General features: G+C 41.2%; 1 protein-coding gene and 1 long non-coding RNA gene across 2 annotated transcripts; one reads left to right on the top strand and one right to left on the bottom strand.

Moving 5' to 3' along the window:
* Positions 1-984: 984 nt before the first annotated feature.
* On the bottom strand, positions 985-7296 carry LOC134362679 (uncharacterized protein C2orf78-like; the record flags this gene model as incomplete). Its single annotated transcript, XM_063077856.1, has 3 exons — positions 7200-7296; positions 3559-4323; positions 985-2717 (listed from the first exon to the last, which is right to left on the bottom strand). Coding segments are annotated over exons 1-3 (2595 nt in total), but the record flags the coding sequence as incomplete, so codon positions are not given.
* A 5784-nt stretch (positions 7297-13080) lies between these two features.
* Positions 13081-18698, top strand: LOC134362953 (uncharacterized). The gene is made up of 3 exons (XR_010021669.1): positions 13081-13278; positions 14776-14851; positions 17812-18698. It is a non-coding gene; the product is annotated as an uncharacterized LOC134362953 (long non-coding RNA).
* Positions 18699-20272: the final 1574 nt, after the last annotated feature.

The following is a 20272-nucleotide window of genomic DNA, read 5'->3' as shown; positions in this document are numbered from 1 at the left end:
TGCTCCTTTGCGTGCAATGCGACCCCAGCCCCAGCTGAACCTGCTACTAAAGTGGCACGGTGATAAATAATATTGGCCTTGCACGTTGCCAAGGTTAACTGAAGTAATGCATCTTGCCGGCCCGGTTCATAAGCCTTGAGTGCGTAGAGATTTATATTCCAGGCCCTGTTTTGGGTGAGCCTCATGCTCCTGCGGGTCACTTTGCTAGGCCCCGGGTTATCACCTGTCCCAGGATAACTTTGAGCTCTTGCCACTCCCCTGGTAGATTCCCCTATGTTTAGTATTCACCTTTCCCAGCTCTACTCACACATGCAGAAGGTAACCCAAACCTGTTGGAGATATGTCCTGACCGTGTTTTCTAAAAAGCTATCTGGTAGGTCATGAGACATAAAACCATCCTCTGTGAGAGATTTTTTACATTTCTTCTGGTCAGCCCAGACTGATCTCCAGCCATCTTCAACTTTATCCAAATTTTATTCTTTTAACCTAAGCTCAGACTCTGCGTCTTACTTTTGCCATTTCCCCTAATTCTGATTCCTTTTATGAGCCATAAAACCTCCCCCCTTATGGCCTTCCTAGTCCTGAACCGGGCTGCTTCCTCTTTCCTCAGTTCTTATCCCTTTATTCCCTGTTCTTCCACCCAAGTTTCATTTCCTTCTCTCTAATGCAGCCTTTGATCCCCACCACCACCACCAAAGAAAAGCAACAGCTAAGAGCATCAGAAAACTCAAGAGGCTTTTTTATTACTCATCTATTAATTCTATTACATGTCTTTATTCAGTTGAATTCAGTTTTAAAAATATATCGGAATAGAGAAATTTGTATCTATCTATCTATATGCATATTGTATCTATCTATATTCGTATCTATCTATATCCTATCTATCTATCTACATCTATGTTGTGTCTATCAGTATATATGTGGAAAACCAGCTGGTACCCAAAGTGGCACCAACAATCTTAGAAGCTCTTATTTTGCATAGCCATAGTATCTAGCAATTTCCATCTCTTTTTCCCTCTCGATGAAATACTGCACTTTCCCCAAAGATGTATATTTGGCAGCATTCTCACGCTCTTGCTGAGCCTGCTTCTTCATGGCCTCACGCTCTGGCCTCTGCTCTTTTGTAATGGGCGTTGACATTACCGGCTCAGGAACATTTGGATTCCTCCATGGAATTCGTTGGTAGCGCAAGTCTTGGAGTGGATATTGGGTTTGAGGCTTGGGTGGAGACTGGAGCTTGGTCACAGCAGTGGAAATGGGCCCCTGCTGGAGAGAAGTGCAGGATGATGTTTTGTCGGGTGCGGGCCCAGGAGCAGCCGTCTGAGGGACACTGGGCAACCTAGGGTTGGTCAAACCTGGCTGGGTTGTGTTGATTGGAATTGGCTGAGCTGGCCTGGCAGGACCTGTCAAGGCTGCATTGGCAGGAGCTGGTTGGGATGGATTGACTGAGTTAGCAGCAGCAGGCTGGGCAGAGCAAGCCATAGCAGGCCTATGTGAAGCCAGAGACTGTGGCCTCCGAGGAGCAGGTCGAGGTCGAGGCCTGTCAAGGGTCGGAAAAGGCAAAGGTATCAACCTGACCTTCCCAGGAGGTGGCAGCTCATACTGGGATGGAGATGGAGACTCCTCTTCAGCTCTGCCATCTCGTTTCTGGGCTTTGACTTGAGTTTTCTCAGGACTTTTACCCTTCCATGGGGTATCCAGCTGTCGTTTGATAGCTCGGGCTGGCTGGGGTTCTCTGGTGTTGCTAGAGTTTCCTAGGGCCCGAGAGGAAGAGAGCCCAGCTTTCTTGTCATTCTTCCTCCCCAGTGCATGAAAAACCTGCACAGACTCCAGCATGTGCATGCCTAGTCTGCTTCGAGGCTTTTTAAAGACCTCTTGGCTAAGGTCAGGTTGATTTTTCTTCCTCTTGTTCCTGGGAATGGTTGGCTTCTCCTCTGCCTGGACTTTGTTCCCTGGCTGCTTACTCTCACCAGCTTTCTTGGTGTGATTTTCTCTGGTTCTTCTCTTTTTTTCCTGCCCGTGGCTCTCAGTTTTGCTCATCCTGCTGGATGCAGCTTTCTGAGGTTTGCTGTCAGGATGCTTGGCCCCATTCACAGGAGCCCCGTCACTGGCTGCAGCACTGCAAACAACCACTTCTCCCCCTAACAGGCACTCTGGGTTCTTTGGCTGGCTTTTGGCTCTGGGAGCACCACTGACAGGCTCAGAGGCTTTACGCCTATTCTTCCTGACCTGATTGGAGGGACCCTTTATGACACTCGGCTTTTCCTGCACCTGATTCATCTTGATGTCCCCGGTTTCTTTGGCTTTGATGGCTGTGAGATCTTTGGATTGGTCAAGATATTTCGAGGAATTCAAGAGCTGGGGAAGGTGGGTATCTTCCACCAGTTTAGTGGTGTCTGTAAAACCACTACTGGACTCAATCCCATTTTCAAGTGTCCCTTGGTCCTCAAGACTCAGGCTGTTCTTTCCCAGATTGGCATTTTCAGGACCAGGGTGCTCCGTTTGACCAGGAGGATCAATGCACGCCAGAATCTGGCGAATATCAGGGATTGCTAAAGGGAGTAGTGGAAGATCTTGGTTTTCTATTGGGATCTGGTCGTCATCCAGAGGCTTCGAAAGCTTGGTTTTCATCTCTTCCGAATTCTTATTCTCTGCTTGTTCCTGGCTTGAAGGTTGCAACCCCAGGGAAGTCTCCATCCCCAGGGAAGTTTCCATCACTACAAAGGAATCAAGGAAAAAGTCAGTCCTGGGTAAGTGAGATACTCCCCCTATGTACAAATACAGCAATCAGGCACCTTCCAGCAGTGGGCAAGGCATTTCCACAAGCTCTTCTTAAGGACCATGGACAGGACCGTGTGTTAAAAGATAGGCAGTGACTGGAATACTTTACTGGTGATCATTTGATGTCATTGTTTCTTGGTTTTCTTTGTATTTCATAGGGTTCTTGTAAGTTACAAAAAAGTGAACGTGATTTTTGAACTATGAAATGTTTTATACAGCCTAGCATTCTCATACAGGGTCCTTTCAATTCTCTCCAGTCTTCTGAGAGAATAAGAACACTTCATGTCATGGACGAGGAGAGAGAGTGGAGCTCTTCCTCATGAAATACACAAGCAAGGACGCATTCTGAGCCGGCTTGCTTTGGGCAGGATCTCTGAACACAAGGTCTGAAATCCTGCTGTAAATTAAGGAAAATTAAACTCTCACTACCACGTAAGAATTCTGAAGTGCCTTCCAAAGAGACTAAAGTAGTAGATCAGGGAAGGTAGTTAATTACAGTGTGGTAGTGTAGGGAGACTGAGGAGCAGGACAGCAAAAAGTGAGGCATCTCTTGGTGTGTCCTTGAGGTTCTCTTGTATGTAGCATAGATGGCATTGTAGTATCCCACCTTCCCACCTATATGGAGTCTGAAAATGGAGAGCACTGAGCAATGGTGGTGGTTAAACTCTCAGGACTTAAACTCTACCTATCTGTGGATTCACCACTTCTGAGCTGCAGATTTGACCCTCCTTTGGAATGCTGACTGCATTCCTCTCCCTTCTTGCTGTTTGTACTCACCTTGAAAACCTGTTTCGGTGTTGGTTCGAGCGGACATAGAGCAGTAGGTTCCAGGCGTGGAGACTGGTGTGAGGACACTTGTAGACTGAACCTCCTCCAGCACCATCACTATATCTGGTTGAGGGGCAGAGGCCCTACTTCCCATGTACAACACAGAGCCATAGGACTGCAGGCAGAGGCCAAGCTCTCCACACAGTATATGCCCCAATGTGCCTTGATTATAGTAATACATCTGGCTTCTCTCCTGGTAGGGAAGTGACAGACTATGTCCCTGATTTGGAATCTGTGATGGTGTCCCCTGAACAAGGCTGGCAGACAGTGATGGATACAGAGGGACCACAGTATGGGCAACTGAAGTTTTATCATACTGGGCTGCCATAGACGTAGAAGAAACAGCTGTGTCTTGGTCAATGACCGTGACAGTGTAGTCTTCAAGTGAAGATGACTTTGTTTCAGTGCTTCCTGTGATATCCCACTTCAGACTACCTGGATAGGAGTCAGTTGAACTGGAGAGCTGGCTCTGGCCAGTAACTCCAGACAACATAGCTGTGTTAGAATGTTGGTAAGGGTAGGCACTACCTATGAGTGGCTGGAAAGAAGTGCCAGAGGCTGATGGCAGTAGCCATGCCGAATTGGCAGCTGGAGCAGGGGTGCTGGCAAAGTTGCAGACACTTCCAGCTGTTATAGAAGCTGCATGGCTCACCACAGGAAGAGAGAGCTGAAGAGATTTTGCAGTTCCAAGTATAGATGAATTTTGGAAATTTTCTGCAGGAAACAAAAGGATGATGAAAAAATGGTGAGACTGATAAACTTGCACTAGGTTTAAGGAACAGCATTATCTTAAGGTTGTTGCAATCAGGAAGTCTCTAATACCAATACTCACTGAGATACCAAAAGTCAAAGTTTATGATGTCTGTAAGTGCTGGAGCACTTTGATACTCTTCTGAGGAACTGCCTCTTCTCCAACTTGGGCACAAATGTGCAGAAGACCCAAGTCGTCTGGTTCATGTGTTATTCCCGAGGTTAGAAGCAAACTTCTCCCTACCCTGTCTTTCCCTTGAGCCTGTACTAGCATTGTCTCCTAACTTTTTCCTAGAATTGAAGCATTGTAGAAGTAGTAGGCCCTTAGCAAACTTCTGTTTTAACATTCTCATTTTACAGGTGAGGAAACTGAGGCTCAGAGAGGTCAGATTGTCTTATTCAAGTTCTCTCATTATGTTCGTATCATTACCAGGTTACAGACCCTGACTCCATTGCTAGTAGTCTTGCTCTGAGCAAAGGCCAGAAACTGGGAGAAATAAAACTTTAAATGCAGGCAATGTTTTGTGTGTGTGCATCAGTAAACTGTACAGCTACTACTATTGCAATCTTTGGTCTCGTTTTGCTTGGGTAGTTCACATGCCATTCCCTAGAGTTCACATGTAAGCCAGTCCAGTGGGTAAATGTAAAGGACCATTCTTTACCCTCTTCAAGCCTAGCTTCTGATCCAAAGTCAAAATGACTACCTGCCTGTTTCTCAAGACATGCCTTTGGGGAAAGAAAAGTTATTTAAACCCTCTGAGCTTTGGTTTACTCCTCTAAATAGTGATTAGAATAATAATAACAATTATAATTAATACATGAATGGAAGTAATACATATGACTTGTATGAAGGAAGATCATTAAGTTCTGGAAAGACAATAAGACAAAAGTCATGAAAAACACGTAACATCACAGTACTAAATGGAATACATAGGTACTAATGAAAATTGAGGTATAACGAATATAGCAAGAGTCAAAGCTTAGTAAGTTTACTCATAAATGAAGTTCTGTTATCATAGATGTAATATTATGAAAGCGAATATTATCTACTCTGAGTGAATACTATTAACCAAAAACAGACCACGATAGAAGGTGATTTTCAATGAACTAATACACATAGACCGAGAAACCGTATTAACAAAAAATGTGTAATAAAAAGAAAAATGCAGTAAATGTGAATGTATAGGTACCCATAATATATGCCAGCAAACATTTTAATAAAAACTGGTAAAAGCGGAGAGCAAAACAATAACCATAAAGGAATTCCATTATTGTGCTCATTCCTATTTCTCTGAATATTACCCAGCAAGTGACAGGTATTAATCCTAGTTCAAATAGATATTTCAATTAATATAGTCACATAACAAGCAGAAAATAAAGTATCATGAAGGTTTTTATATTTATCCTGAAAACATAGATTATAATGATCTTCAACATCTAAGAAAATGTGATCCCCAAAGCCTAAGAGAATCACCTCTAGAATCAGAATTCAGGAACAACCCAAAGGACTCCACGAAGTTGTTTTCATAAACGTGGAATTAGAGATGTGGTGCTTGACTTTTTCTTTTTATTCTTACGTAGGTCTTTCTTTTCATTCTTAGGTCTAAAAACGGTTAATGACTGTTAATCAGCACACACTGTGATTTAGGAAGAAAATAATTGTAAAAATGAAAAGCAGCTTTGACTTGAAAGCTACTTATCACGCAAAGGAATTTGTCCTTCCGATGCAAGGTAGGATACATCATTTTTTGAAAACACAATTTTATTTTTAATAGGAGAAAAATTCATATAGTTTAAAAATCAGGAAAAAAAACCCACTTAAAAATCTGTTTCATCCAGACCCCTAGATAACCACTTTTATTAATTTCTTGTTCATGGGAAGCATCATTTCTAAAACATTTCTTCACTGTTCATTTTTAAAACTGTCAAGTGTCATCTGAGTTCAAAGAAGCAACAGAAAAAAGCCAGGTAACCAGATATGACTTTTCTGACAAGCTGCTTTTCCTAGTGACACCCTATTGTAGCCTTAGTTTCCTTCTCAGTCCGGTCATCTAAGCACTTGCTGACTTCATTTTGCCCTGCTCTGAGGAGATTTCCCTCTATGATCGTACCGCTTTAATTTAGAATCTTGAGTCTCCTTCAACATTCCATCACAAACTGCCTTCTTTTTTTCTTGAGAATTCCCCCATGTGCTCCACCTCTTTCATCTATTTTGTCCTTCCTCATTTTTATATTTTCTTGTCCCTCTCAGTTCCTGTTGGCCTGTGCTTCATGAAATCACTGCCAAACTTCCTTGCCCGAAGAATATGTGGGTCCTTCTGGCCCACTACTATCCATCCCCTCTCCCTCTTTTTTTTTCACCTAGGTTACAAAGAAAATGTCACAACATGTGAATGTTACTTTTTGAACAGCACTGAATTTGAAATACTAAACTGAAAATATTCGGAGAGGGAGACAATTACAGATGAAACATCTTGGCATATGTTGCTAGTTTTCTACACCACCGAGGTTTTTTCTCTGTTTCTGTTGAAACAGTCTCAAGAAGTCTCTACCTTCATTTTCTGTACACAAGCCCTTTAAGATTTAACATTAGAAAAGAAAGGGACCAGAAAGAATAACCAATCTATTATCCTAATATAACATATGAGGAAACAGATTTTGTGAGAGAGTAAATGATTTGTCCAAAGTTACACAGCTAGTAAATGTCAGAGCCAAAACTGAAATGAGGTTTCCAGATTTCTGGTTCAATACTTTCCTCCATTATTCTAAACCGTCTTGACTGTACTACTAAATTTAGGCGGGAAAAATCTAATGAAACACTAGAAAGTTTCTGTCCTTACCTGACATGGTGAGAGAAGAGGAAACGTCAGCTGAGGATACCCAGGATGAGGAGACGATACTGGAGGATGTCTGGGTGGCAGAAGCCAAAGGGCGCATGTGTCCAGTACAGAGGTTACTGATCACTGGCCACTGGCCACTGGTGATGATTCGAGTTTATTTACACACAATTCCATGGAAACCCCAAGATTCTACCAGGTGGCGGTAGGTTGGTGGGCGAATGTTGTCACGAGACAGTCAGTTTAAAGGTATGCAATAGCCAATAGGGAGGTCAAATTTCCAACAGGAAGGTGAGATTGGACGGAGAGAGTGGCAGGAGCAGCATCGAAATGTCTGAACTCTGGGGAGGTTAAATACTGCAAGGCAGACATGATAGTTCCACGTTCCCCTAGATCATCTCAGTGCTTCTTATAGATGTTCATTAATACAATAAACTAATAGTCATTTATATTTTGTATATTATTTTTAATGTAATATACAATATTATACATTTATAAGTATATATTATATATACAGTTAATTAATATCCTTGGGGAGGAAGGAAAGGGACACATAGGGTGAGCAATAGTAGTTGTTCTGAAACTATTTCAGTTATTTTGCTTAGTGAAATTACTGCAACTTTCAGGGAGCAAAGGAAGGGATTAGAGGGCTCTTTTTGTGCTTTGGTTGAAGACTAGGGTGAAGTTGGTTGAGTGTGCCTTGTAGGGAATGATGTAATCCAAGGCTCTGCTCTTAGTTTCTTCTCCTTGAATCCTACCTTCCTTGGGCTGGGCTGGGCTGGGCCGGGCCAGGTGGTGCCAGAACTTGCATCTCTCTTCTGCTCTCCTTCCTTCCCCTTCATTTTAGGCATTGTTTCTGAGATGAGCCTTGATGTTGCATTCTTATACTCGTGGATGTTACTTCCTGTAAACTTCAAGAAGCAGCGGTCTTCTCTTCAGTGCCCTGATGTTTTGAAAAATGGACTCTTCCTATTCAAAGCCAACACCAGAGTGGTTGAAGATACAGGTAATTGCAGACGTTCCCTCATCTGGTCTGTGGTCACAATTCCTTTGCCCATAATTTGCTCCCTCTGGCTCCTTGCACCATGAAGACATTCTGCCATCCTGCTCTTTTATACGTGGGAAGCATTTGGGATATTTTCTCTCGTCTCACACGAGAGAATCCAGTGTGGCAGTTACTGTAGCCTTCTCTCCCTTGTAAACAGCCACCATAGAATCTTGGGCATCTAGGATTCCTTGTATGCCATGCTTGGGTGCAATGCCAGGCAAAATGAAGAGAAGAATAGTTAGAGAAAGAAGACATCACTGGAAAATAGGGAACATGTAAGGCAAGGGCACAGGAAAAAAGAGACTGGTGTATTTTTTGGTTTCTGTAAGAAACAAGTGGACGTTCTTTGGCCTCATTTTCTACTAGTAGAACAGACAATTCAGTCTGTGTGTGTGTAGATATATTTTTTCAACGTGTATGTCTTTTTATGTAGCGAGAGTCCAGAAGCTGTCATGAATTTGTATACTGAAGAGAATAGTCATAAATGTCTTTGCTTTTTTTTTAATGTCATCTTACCTTATTTATGCCATGCATTATTATGTTTGTAGAATATAGATTGCTTTTAAATGCTTTGGTTTTTCTTCATGTTTTTTTCACCCGTAGTCCTATTTTTCAAGAACCCAGCAGTGTAAGACATATTGCACGTTCTTTTCTCTTGATTTTTTATTTTGAAACATCACAAACTAACTTGACCTGATGGATTTTTGTGGAGAAAATTAAAGAGGGGTCCCTGAAAAAGGTTCATTATTGCTTTTATACTTATATTTCCCATCTGTTCCAATAATGCTTCTACTGCTTAATATTCAATCTGAATATTTTCAGTGATTGTATGTGTGTGTCTGTGGGGGTGATGCTTATCTGAGAAGAAATTGTGAAAGGTGTGGCAGGGTAGACATATGGTTTAAGTTTCCAAGTGCTTTTCCCTTTGAGCTTAGCTTCCCCTGTCACATAGCTTACTTCCGCAATACTGACATGTAATGTGAGGCTAACAACGTATGCTAAGTGTCTGCAAGCCAACCAGTCTCTATTTCCTCTATGGTCCCATAGAAATCAAGGGAATCCATAGCTAGCACAGGTTTGGGTGGGTGACATGGATAGGGAGGAGCGTGGTTAGAACAAGAACATGTTTACATATTAAAATATTCAGTTGCAACATTCAATTCTATTTAGGCAAATGCTTCTCATAGTTTGGTCTCTCCTGGTCCCCAGCCTCTGTAACTATTTTCCCCCGCAGTTTCTAGACACTTAACTCTAGCTCCCAGTCTCAGGATCATATTAACCTCTAAAATAAATCTGAAATGTAGGAGGAAGAACCTAAAGAGCTTCAGTCTAGCACTGTGGAACTTGGTCAAGTCCTACCCTGACTAAAGCCTCAGTTTTTATAGTCAGGGTGTTGTCTTGCTCCAGAGACCCATTCCCTGCATTTCGTACCCATCAGGATAACTGAACTTCTCTCAGTGTAAATACCCAGGCCATCCACCCCTGAGGCCCTTCTTTATTCTATCCATTCTCTCTTTTTGCTTTTCTTAAAGTCTGGAATCCCTCAAACGCCTACATTGTGCCTGGGCCCTGCCAGATCCTGGTAGATATGGTTAGTGTCACCTTAGCTGTTTGGTGCTCCGAATGTCCCTTAGTCCTATACTTTTCAATCCGCTGTACGACGTGCTTGTGAAGGCACACTTTGTTAGTTTTCAAAAGCATTTTATTTATCAGTAAACAGTGTCGTTGACTTCATGTCCCTTCACCAATTCTTCCCCTGCCTCCTCCCTCTCCCCAGTCCCCTACATCAACATCATATCCGTTCAGTTAACAAAGTCAAGGAATCGTGATTGTTGTGTCTTCTTCCCCCTGCCCCATTTATTTGTTTGTATGTTTATTTATTTATTTTTATTAGCTCCCACGAATAAGTGAGAACATGCGGTATTTCTCTTTCTGTGCCTGGCTTATTTCACTTAATATACTTTTTTCTAAGTCCATCTATGTTGCTGAAAATGGTTGTATTTCACTATTTTTTATATCACAGCAGTATTGCATTGTGTAGATATATCACATTTTCCTGATCTGCTCATCCAATGATGGCTATTGTAAATAGTGCTGCACTAAATGGGAGTACAGGTAACCCTTCGACATGATGATTTCCATTCCTCCGGGTATATTCCCAGTCGTGGGATAGCTGGGTCACATGGTAGATCGATCTGTAGTTGTTTGAGGAGCCTCCATACCATTTTCCATAGAAGCTGTACCATTTTGCAGTCCCACCAACAGTGTAGGAGGGTTCCTTTTTCTCCACATCCTCGCCAGCATTTATCATTCTGCCTTTTGGCTATTAGCCGTCCTAAGTGGAGTGAGATGGTATCTAAAAGTGGATTTGATTTGCCTTTCTCAAATGCTAAGTGATGTTGAGCATTTTTTCATGTGTCTGTTGCCCATTCGTGTATCTTCAAGAAATGCCTGTTCAGCTCCTTTACCCATTTTTTAATTGGGTTCCTTGGTTTTTTGCTGTTAAGTTGTTTGAGTTCCTTGTATCTTCTGGATATCAATCCTTTGTCCGACGTATAGTTCGCAAATATTTTCTCCCACTCTCTTGGTTGTCTTTTTGCTCTGTTAATTGTTTCTTTTGCAGTGCAGAAGCCCTGTAATTTGACATAATCACATTTGTTCATTTTTCCTTTGGTTGCCTGTGCTTTTGGGGTTGTATTCATACAGGTGAAGACATACTTTTACCTCATGTTGGACAAACTCCCTTTCAAAAAAGCCTGCTCTTTGCCAGTTCCCATACCTTCTGGAAACCCTATTCTGCCCAGATCTGGGTTTTTGTGTGTGTCAACAACTATAACTGAGTTTGTTCTCACCCAAAGTTTGTGCCTTTTAGCAAACTGGATGTACAACATCAATATAGTATTTTTGAAGGTTAATTCTAGTTGTCAGCTTGGTTAGATGAAGGAACGCTGAGAAACCTGGTAAAGCAATCTTTTCAGGTGCATCCATGAAGGTGTTTCCAGCAGAGATTAGTATGAGAGTCTGAGTGGCCTGAGTGTGAAAGACCCACGCTCAGCGTGGGTGGGAACCATGCAATCCACTGGGGTCCGGAGGGAACAAAAGACAGAGGAAAGAGGTGAAGCTCTCTCTCGATCCACCGGAGCTGAGTTACACTCTTCTCTCCTGTCCATGGACATCAGGGCTTGAGACTCTTCAAATTTTGGATTCCAGAACTTATACCAAGAACACCATCAGCTTCTCTGGATCTGAGGCCTTTGAACTTGGACTGAGCCACGCTACCGGCTCCGGTTTATAGACGGCCTATCGTGGGACTTTTCTTCATAGCCACGTGAGCTAATTCCCCTAATAAATCTCTCTCATGGAATTAAAGCATATCCTATTGATTCTGTCTCTGTGGAGAACCCTGACTAATACAGCATTTCTAGTTTCTGACAGACTTATGTCACATTTTGTATGGTGTCATGTTTATAGATATTTGTACCATTTGTACATTATGGTAACCATACACCTTCTGGATATTTTTTCTATAAATTCCAAAGGAGTATTTTATAATTTAATACCAAATATGAATGTGCATATTTGTAAGTTTGCAATCTGTGTGATGCCAACTTCTGTCTTTTTTTTTCCTAATTAGCAATCCAGCAATAATGACCCATTTTTAATTATGTGGAAATTTTCAGTGTTTGTAGATTTAAAATTTGTTGAGATACGAGTATCCAAAAATGTTAAAGCTAGTGGTCTTTTGTCCCTTTCCTTCAGTCATTCGTTCATTCATTTATTCAATAACATTGACTTCTCTGACCCTTAGTTTACCCAGCCCTAAAATGGTTGTGAAGATTACTAACAATGCATGTAAAGTACTTTCAGAAATTGGAAACTAAAAATTGTTATTATAATTAGCTACAGTTTAATCTGGAATTTAGTAGTCTATTCTGTCTTCAGAACTACTGTAGGACGTGCTGTCCTTTGCTGTTCCACTTGTAGCAGTGTCAGAGTTTTTCTAACAGGTACAGATTCCTATGCTTGATACTGGGTGGAAATCTTGGACTTGAGCTCCACTCTTATCTCTCTCTGTTATGTTTTGGTATTCCTAAAATGTAAATACATGCTGTCACCTCTACCATGATACCTGGCATGTGATAGGAACCCAGTAACAGTTAGGCTGTGAAAGGCAGTGTACATTGCTACAGTATTTGTAAAGGGTAATTAGGCAGAATCGTTCAAAATTTCAAGTTTGTATATGTTCCATTGCAGCAATTCTAATTCTAGGAATTTAGAGATAGGTGTATATATGTACAAGGATGTTCACGTTGCAGCATCGTCTGTAACAGAAGACAAAACAGTAACAACCGCAAAACAACTAAAGGTCCACCAATATTAGACTGGTTAAGTAAATTATGATACTTTTAATCATGTTACTTATAATCAATCAAACGCTGTACGGCCATTAAAAAATTGAATGGGGTGCATACAAATTGACCGTGAACATCCGTGTTCAAGATGTATTGAATATGCATAGCATGCTGCTTTTGTATAAAAATAGGGGATATACATATGTGTGAAAGTAAAGAGACACAATATTCAAAATGTGAATGGAAGCACTTGGAAACATCTGGGGGAACACACGAGGGATTGGTAGCAGGAGGACTTGACTTTCCATCCCATGTCCTGTTTTGAACTCTGAAGGGCGCAGACACGAACTCATCGACCTGTAGTACCGGCTGTCGGCTAAGGAGGGCGCTGTAGCCAGCAAAGCCCTGTTTACAAACCAAGCGCCTCGGTAAGCGGCCTGGTGAGGCCGGCGAGACCGGCGGTGGCGCATGCGCAGCAGCGGGCGCCGGGGCGCTGCGTGTTTGCTGCGGAGGCGCCTTCGCTCTGGGAACTTGTTCTGTCACCGCGTGCGCCCGGCTGGCCTCTTTGACCCTGTTGGTATCGGGTGGGCGGCATCTTGGGTGGCTGGGGTCTGGGACGCCACTTTTCTGGACGCTCCTCGGCTAAGAAGAAGGGCGCGGTTGGAAACCACATCCCTGAAAGGTAATACGCGCTGGGGCTTGGGCATGGCCCTTCCAGCCGGTAGCTTCCGGCCTGGGCTTCAGGTCTTGTAGTCGCCGCCTCTCACTGTCACTGCCGCGCGCTCGGCCCATCCGCCCCTTCCGACCCTTGTCCCTTAGAGGCAGTGACCCTCTCGCTGCGCCACCCGCAGTCGCTGAAAGGGACAGTGTCTGTGATTTCCCCCTACCCCCCATTCTTTTAAAAGCGAGGCTCCGGCCATTGCTGGTCAGTGAGAGTACGGAAGGACTGCTTTAAGGCGGAACTGTTAGTGTTGGGAACACTCCTTAATTACCAAAATGGAACCTCCCTCAATTCCCCAAGCTGTGTTATATTGGCACAGAGAAAGAGAGTAATAAGATAGAAGTTTGAGAAAAGGAACCCAGCAGTACCGCCCTGAGACCTTACATGGAAGGTAGGTTTGTACTGTTTCCAGAAACACAAAGTGCATACTGTTGCTTCCAAGCAGGTGTCAGCAGAGATACCTTCCTCTGTACGTGCAAACGGTTCATTTGGGGACTTTGTGAAGTGAACTGTGTTTACTCCGTGAGACCTTCCTCTCCCTCATCTCATGCCTCCTTCTATTTCCAGAGTATCTTTTGAATCTCTCAACTTCTCTCTATCAGCTCCTCAACACACGTTTTGCCTGACCTATTGCAGTTGGGTCCTAATTAGTGTCCATTCATCTACTTGTTTCCTTTCAATACATTCTTCACACAGGAAATTTCTTTTAATAGGTAATTGTTAAAAACTGAAATTGAATTGTAATCGGAATATTGCTCATAAACGTTCGTCAAAAACATTGTTTTAAGAATAGAAAGAAACTCCTTTTCGATATCTGTAATATAAGGTTCTGCATGGTCTGGGATCCTGTCTGCTTTTCCATCCCCATCTCTTTCCACTCTTCTCCTCACTTTCTGTGCTGCAGATATACTGTATTAACACTAGTTAATTAAAACTCATCCCACAGTAGTCAACTCAAATATTATTTTTCACTGTGACACCTGGAGTTCACAGGCCCTTTCTATCAAGTTTTCTCTTAAAATAGGAACTCAGACTTCCCTACTGGTTGAATTTAATGGCATCAGTTGTGTGAAGACCAAAAATAAACTGTGAAGTCAAAGAACTGAATTTAAACTCTTTCAGTCAATGTATAATTAATGCTTTCTTAGCATTTGGTACTGGGCCAAGTTTTGTCAGGGGTACAGAAGTTCTGGTCATCTTTGGTTTTAACTATGCTTTATTTGGGGGAATCTCGCACTGTTTTGTTGCCTTGTATCTGTTTTCAAGATGGAGAAACAGGAAGAAGGAAAGTCTGGGTTGTTACTAGGTGGGATTGAATAAGTGGAATAGCAAAATGCAAAACAGAGAAAAGCGGGGACATGCTGTGTGGGCTGTGATTCCCATTTTCAAGGATTCTTCATTCTCTGCAGGGAGACAAGCCTATCATACAATTTGTTTAATAAAATATATATCTAATAGGAGGAAAGACTATCTCCCAGTTGGACAGCGGATGCCTGGGACTCGGTTCATTGCTTTCCAAGTTCCTTTGCAAAAGGTAAGCAAAAGTTGATTCAGTATTCTTTCAGAAATCTGAATTAACCATGTGGAACACTGGTTCTCAACCCTCTCACCCTCCATTTTCCCTTTTTATAGCAGATACTTTGTAATGCCCATTCCTGAAATGAAATTCATAGATAAAATATAATCTACTTCCACACATAGATTGAAAGAAAAAAGTCAGTGTAACACCCCCACTATAAGATATAGAATAAATTTGGGGAAACTAATTTGTAATAAAGTAATAGTATTTCACTATGTAAATGTTTGGACACAACTATGCTAGAAGACATGAAGAAATAGTTGCTTGCACCGTGAGTGCAAGAACTACAAATGCAGACTGCTCTAGGTGGGTTATATTGACTTAGGCGTAGGGCTTTTCATAGCAATGAACAGCTTTTAGTAGACTTGCAAACAAAACAAAGTACGTCTTCACTTGGTTGACAAGGTTATTACTATCCTGTGAAATTCTATGCACGTTAAAAATGTGCAAAAACTCCTTTCAGTTTATTTGTGAAATGGAGTTGGGTTCAAGGATGACATAAATATGAAGTTCTTTTAACTCATATTAATGTTGAGTAGGACAGTCGAAAAAGTCATTCTGTATGCGGGACACATTTGTGGGACTGTTCTGAATTTGGCAAGCTGTCTAGCATCTAAGACCCTCACCTACTAGATGCCAGTAGGACCCCTTCCCTCCTATTGTCACAACCACAAATGCTCTGCATCAGCAAGATCGATTTGAACATGGAAACTCCGAAGGTTGTGTTTTTGTTTGAACTAGGAAAGGAATAGGTTGGGAAAGCATTTGACACATGCATAAAAAAAGTGAGTAGAGAAGGTGAAGACAATTATTGTCATCTAGATTCCATATCTTGTTAAAATTGCCCAATATAGCAGGGATTAGTATCAGGAAAAGCCCATGTTGAATGTTTTGGGAATTTATTTAATTTGTGACCCATAGGTCAGGCTTCCTTTTCACCTGCTCTGTCAACTTTTCTGCATCTGTAGACTTCAAAATTAGTTGTTTTTGAGAGATAAACACGTGGTTCTTATTTACATCTACATCCAACAACACCAAGCATAATGTTTGACATGTAAGATAAACTTAACAAATCTTTGTTGAATGAATGGATTCTTTACCCACGTTTGCAGTTACTGTGAATATTTTCCTATACATCTCCTCGTCTATGCTATTGTCCTAACTCTTGAAGTTCCTACTCCATGGCCTCTTAAAATTGACTCCTGTGCTTTCAGAAGTGTCACTGCTCAGCCCCTTGCCTGAAAGTCCATCGGCAAGAGGAGAGAAAAGCGGAGGACTCTTCACTTCTTTTTCTCCCCACAGCCACACATCATTGCTGCCCAATGTCTTAATTAAAGGCTTCTTCTAGTTGTGTATACTTGTTTTCTTCAGTGTTGGGGTTGTTGAAAGTACCATAGAGGGGATTGTGAAGAAGTAAAACTGCTCTCAGTGTAGTTCCTGTACATGTAGTAGAGTTAGGGAGATGAACTATCCGTGTGCGGCAGTGAAATGTGGCATTGGTTTCTTGTGTTTCTTAGAGAAGACACCCAAGGAAAAACAGGCTCAATACTTGACAGTCACTTCCCAAGCACACTAGAGTATGAAATAGGATGTAAGTGTCAAATAAATGCTATGGCAAAAAATACTTAAGAATTCAAAGGAGGGAGAAGTGACTCCACATAGAGTTAATGAAGGAAGTCTTACTAAAGAGTTTATGACTTAAATTAGCTATCTGATGTTAGTTATTATTCAAATAGATGGAGATGATAATTGATCCATCAGCTCCACGTCTATGCAAGAAACAGGCTGAAGAGATGGCCTTTTAAGCAATTTACTCTTCAGAACTTTTACAATATGATGTGGAAGACTCACCGTCAAATCTGAGAAGTCTTCCCAAGTTAATTTATAAGTATAACATCATGTCAATAGGAATGTTCTGAGTTAGGCAGGTTCTTAAACTCATAGAAAAATAAACATCAATAGCCAGGAAAAGTCTGAAAAAGAATAATGGAGGTGGAGTGGGGAGTCCTCTAGCCCTACCAGATATTAAATCATATTAAAAGTGTGTTGTTGAAGCACAGGGGATTTTCAGGGCAGTGAAACTACTGTGTGTGATACAAAAAGGAAGGGTGGATACGTGTCATTGTAGAAGAGGATACTTGGATAAGATGGTGAAAAAGTTGAATTAAAAGGTAATGTGAATCCTTCCATGAATTTTTTGAAGACCACCTGTATTGGTCAAAACCCATAGAATATATAACACGGAGTGAACCTTAGGTAATATAAACTATGCGCTTTGGTTGATAGTGATGTGTCAGAGTTGGTTCATCGATTGTAACAAACGGACCACCCTGGGTGAAATGTTGATGGTCCCGGAGGGAAAGTACAGTCTGTCCTTTGGCTGAGTTTTGCTGTGAACCTAAAACTGCTCTAAACACTAAAGTCTATTAATTAAAAAAAAAAAAGTGATGTTGCTGGCCCTTGAATAGCCAGACAGATCCATAGAACAGAGTACAAAGTCCAAAAATAAGCCACATATACAAAAGAATATTTCGCAATAAAAGCCATCCTTCATACATGTAGACATTTAAGAAATATTTAGAAGCACTCGATATGATGGGCAGTCCAGTTGTTAGCTGGACATACAGTGGTGAACAAAGTCAGTGTGATTCTTGCCTTCTGGGAATTTACAGTCTGGTTAGGAGACCAACAGGAAATAAATAAGCATAGAAATAACTGCGTAGAATTGAGCTTATTTTCTTCCTTCTGGTCTTACTGGATGAAAGGATTGTTATGTAGCTTCTTCATTCCAGAAGAGTAGAAACTTTCCTTCAAAACCCATTGTAAGTTAGCATCACAGGGCTTGAATACATGTATAATATAACACAGGATTTTAAGCACACATTTGCTCTTTCTTATTTCGTTCTCTTTGACAGAGTTTTGAAGAGAAACTTGCTCCAGAAGAACACTTTTCCCCTTTGAATCGTTTTAACAAAACCCGAGAACCAAATGAAGAACTAGGACTGATAATTGATTTAACGTATACTCAACGGTATTACAAGCCAGAGGTAAACAGAACCCTTCATTGAAAAGAACTTTCTTCATTCTAATACTAAAAAAGTTCATGGTAATTCAGCAATAATTCAGAAGTTGTCATCTTGTGCTAATGTTAAGGCCGGCCTTCTTTCCTGGGTAATAATTTTAATAAGGGAACCAGATGGTTTCCTTAATTAAATATTTTTAATTGCTGACTTAAATGAGAATGGAGACGTGAATTGAGCTATAATATTTGTCAGTAGGCTGTGGGTGTGGTTAAGAAATTATATTAGCGTCCACATTCATTATTTTGAAAATGCAGTAGATTTAGTAAGACTAGTAGTGGCCTGAAAGGAAAGAAAAGAATACGTTGTATGTCTTTAGCACTTATTTCAAGCAGTTGCCTGAGCATGTGTAAGCTTCATGGTAAATAAAAGACACTTGTCCTCTAAGTTTTATGCTTTCATTTCCTAATATCTTTTCATATAATAAGGAAACCTATGTATTCTGCTGGCCCCATGTGGCGTATCAGTGGGAAAGAATTATCCTCCTGACCAGTTTCATGGCCTTTGGAACAGTAACACCTAATGTTTCTTAGCACTTGTATTTGTATAGCAGTTTGCCATTTAAAAAGTACTTTCACAAGTATTAATTTAGGTAATCTTCACAATAATCCTATGCTGATGAAATAGCAGCAGTATTAATGTCTCCTGTTGGGTACTTATCCTGCACTAAAGACAGAAGATAGATGATTACAATTAACAGTTTTTGCTGTTATTGATAAAACCGAAACTCAAAAAAGGAAGAATTAAAACTTGAGTTCATTGTCTCTCTTGTCCTTTTTTATTGTGGTAAAGTATCCATAATGATATTTATCATTTTAGACGTTCATAAGGGTACCATTCATTGGCATTAAAACCATTCACAATGTTGTGTAACCATCACTACTGTCTATACTCAGTACTTTTTCACCATCCCTGACAAAAGCTCTGTAACCATCAAACAGTCGTTCTCCCTTCTCCCTAGGCCCTGGTATCCTCTAGTCTACTTTTGCTCTCTATGAATTTGCCTGTTCTAGGTACCTCATGGAAGTGGAATCATACACTATTTTCTCTTGTGTGTCTGGCTTCTTTCAGTAGATGTGTTTCTAAGATTTATTCAAGTTGTAGCATGTATGAAATGTTCCTTTTCATGGCTGGATAGTATTCCATTGTGTGCGTATAACATATTTTATTTATCCGTTCATCTATTGATGGGCAGTAGACTTGTTTCCACCTTTTGGCGACTGTGAATAACGCTGCTGTGAACAGTGGTGTACAAATATTTGTTTCAATCCTTGCTTCCATTTCTTTTAGCTACGTAGCTAGGAGTGTAATTGCTAGGTCATATGGTTGCTCTATGTTTGATTTTATGAGACCCTGCCAACCTATCCAGGTTTTGTGAACTGGAAGCATGTAGAATTGGCAGACCATCTTTATGAATAGAAAATTGACAATCCAAAGTAGGATTCTTTGGAAGGGGTCTGTGCAAGTGAGGGAAGGACTTTGCTACCTTCCCAGTAAATGTGCCTCCTCCCTGGGTTTGCGCTCCTTGGAATACACAAACTGCTCGTCTGTTTATTCATTCAACACCTATTTATTGAGTGCTTACTATGTGGCAGCCTTGTTCTGGTCACTTATGATACATGAGCAAACCAAAAAGACCAAGATCCCTGCTTTGTGGAGCTCACTAAATAGAACGAAAAAACAAGTATATAGCTATAGTATTTAGAGTATCTTAGAAGGTAATAAGAAAACGTGGAGCTGGGTGCGGGGACAGGGAAAAATGAAATCTGGGTCAGGTAGTAATTAATTCTCCTCCTACATAAAGAGTAATCGAGATACTCTCGATTCCATTTAGCAGCACAGTCGATCACGTTTTATCTTGTTCCAGGGTCTCCCCTTTGGGGTTCTCCCTCATCCTCTGAAACAACAGGCCTAGGAGTGGGCAGCCTCACTCCGGGGGCTCCACTTGTAGACTGGGCCATGAGGGAATGAAAATCAATGCAACATTTCTCGAAGGGTGTGGACTGAGAGCACATGAAATACAAGGTGTCTGCAAACTGGGAATAACAGGGTAAGCTTGTAAACAATATGTTAGTTCGTTCTTCAGAGAATAGGCTGAGTATGTTTTCAGGTGCAATATGTCTAAACATACAGCAATGGGACTATTTTTAATTTGAGAAAGGTACTCTATTTTCCACGTTTTCCAGACCTTCTGAATACCCTTCAGACTTTCTGAAATGTATTAATTGATTGTTTTTCAGATTAACAATTGGATCCTTTGCTTTAATTTAGAGATTATTTCATCTAAAAACACTTT

The sequence above is a fragment of the Cynocephalus volans genome, chromosome 14 (assembly GCF_027409185.1).
Source record: "Cynocephalus volans isolate mCynVol1 chromosome 14, mCynVol1.pri, whole genome shotgun sequence".
NCBI classification, from domain to species: domain Eukaryota; kingdom Metazoa; phylum Chordata; class Mammalia; order Dermoptera; family Cynocephalidae; genus Cynocephalus; species Cynocephalus volans.
Note: the sequence above shows the minus strand (reverse complement) of the source record. Positions and strands in the feature narration are given on the sequence as shown.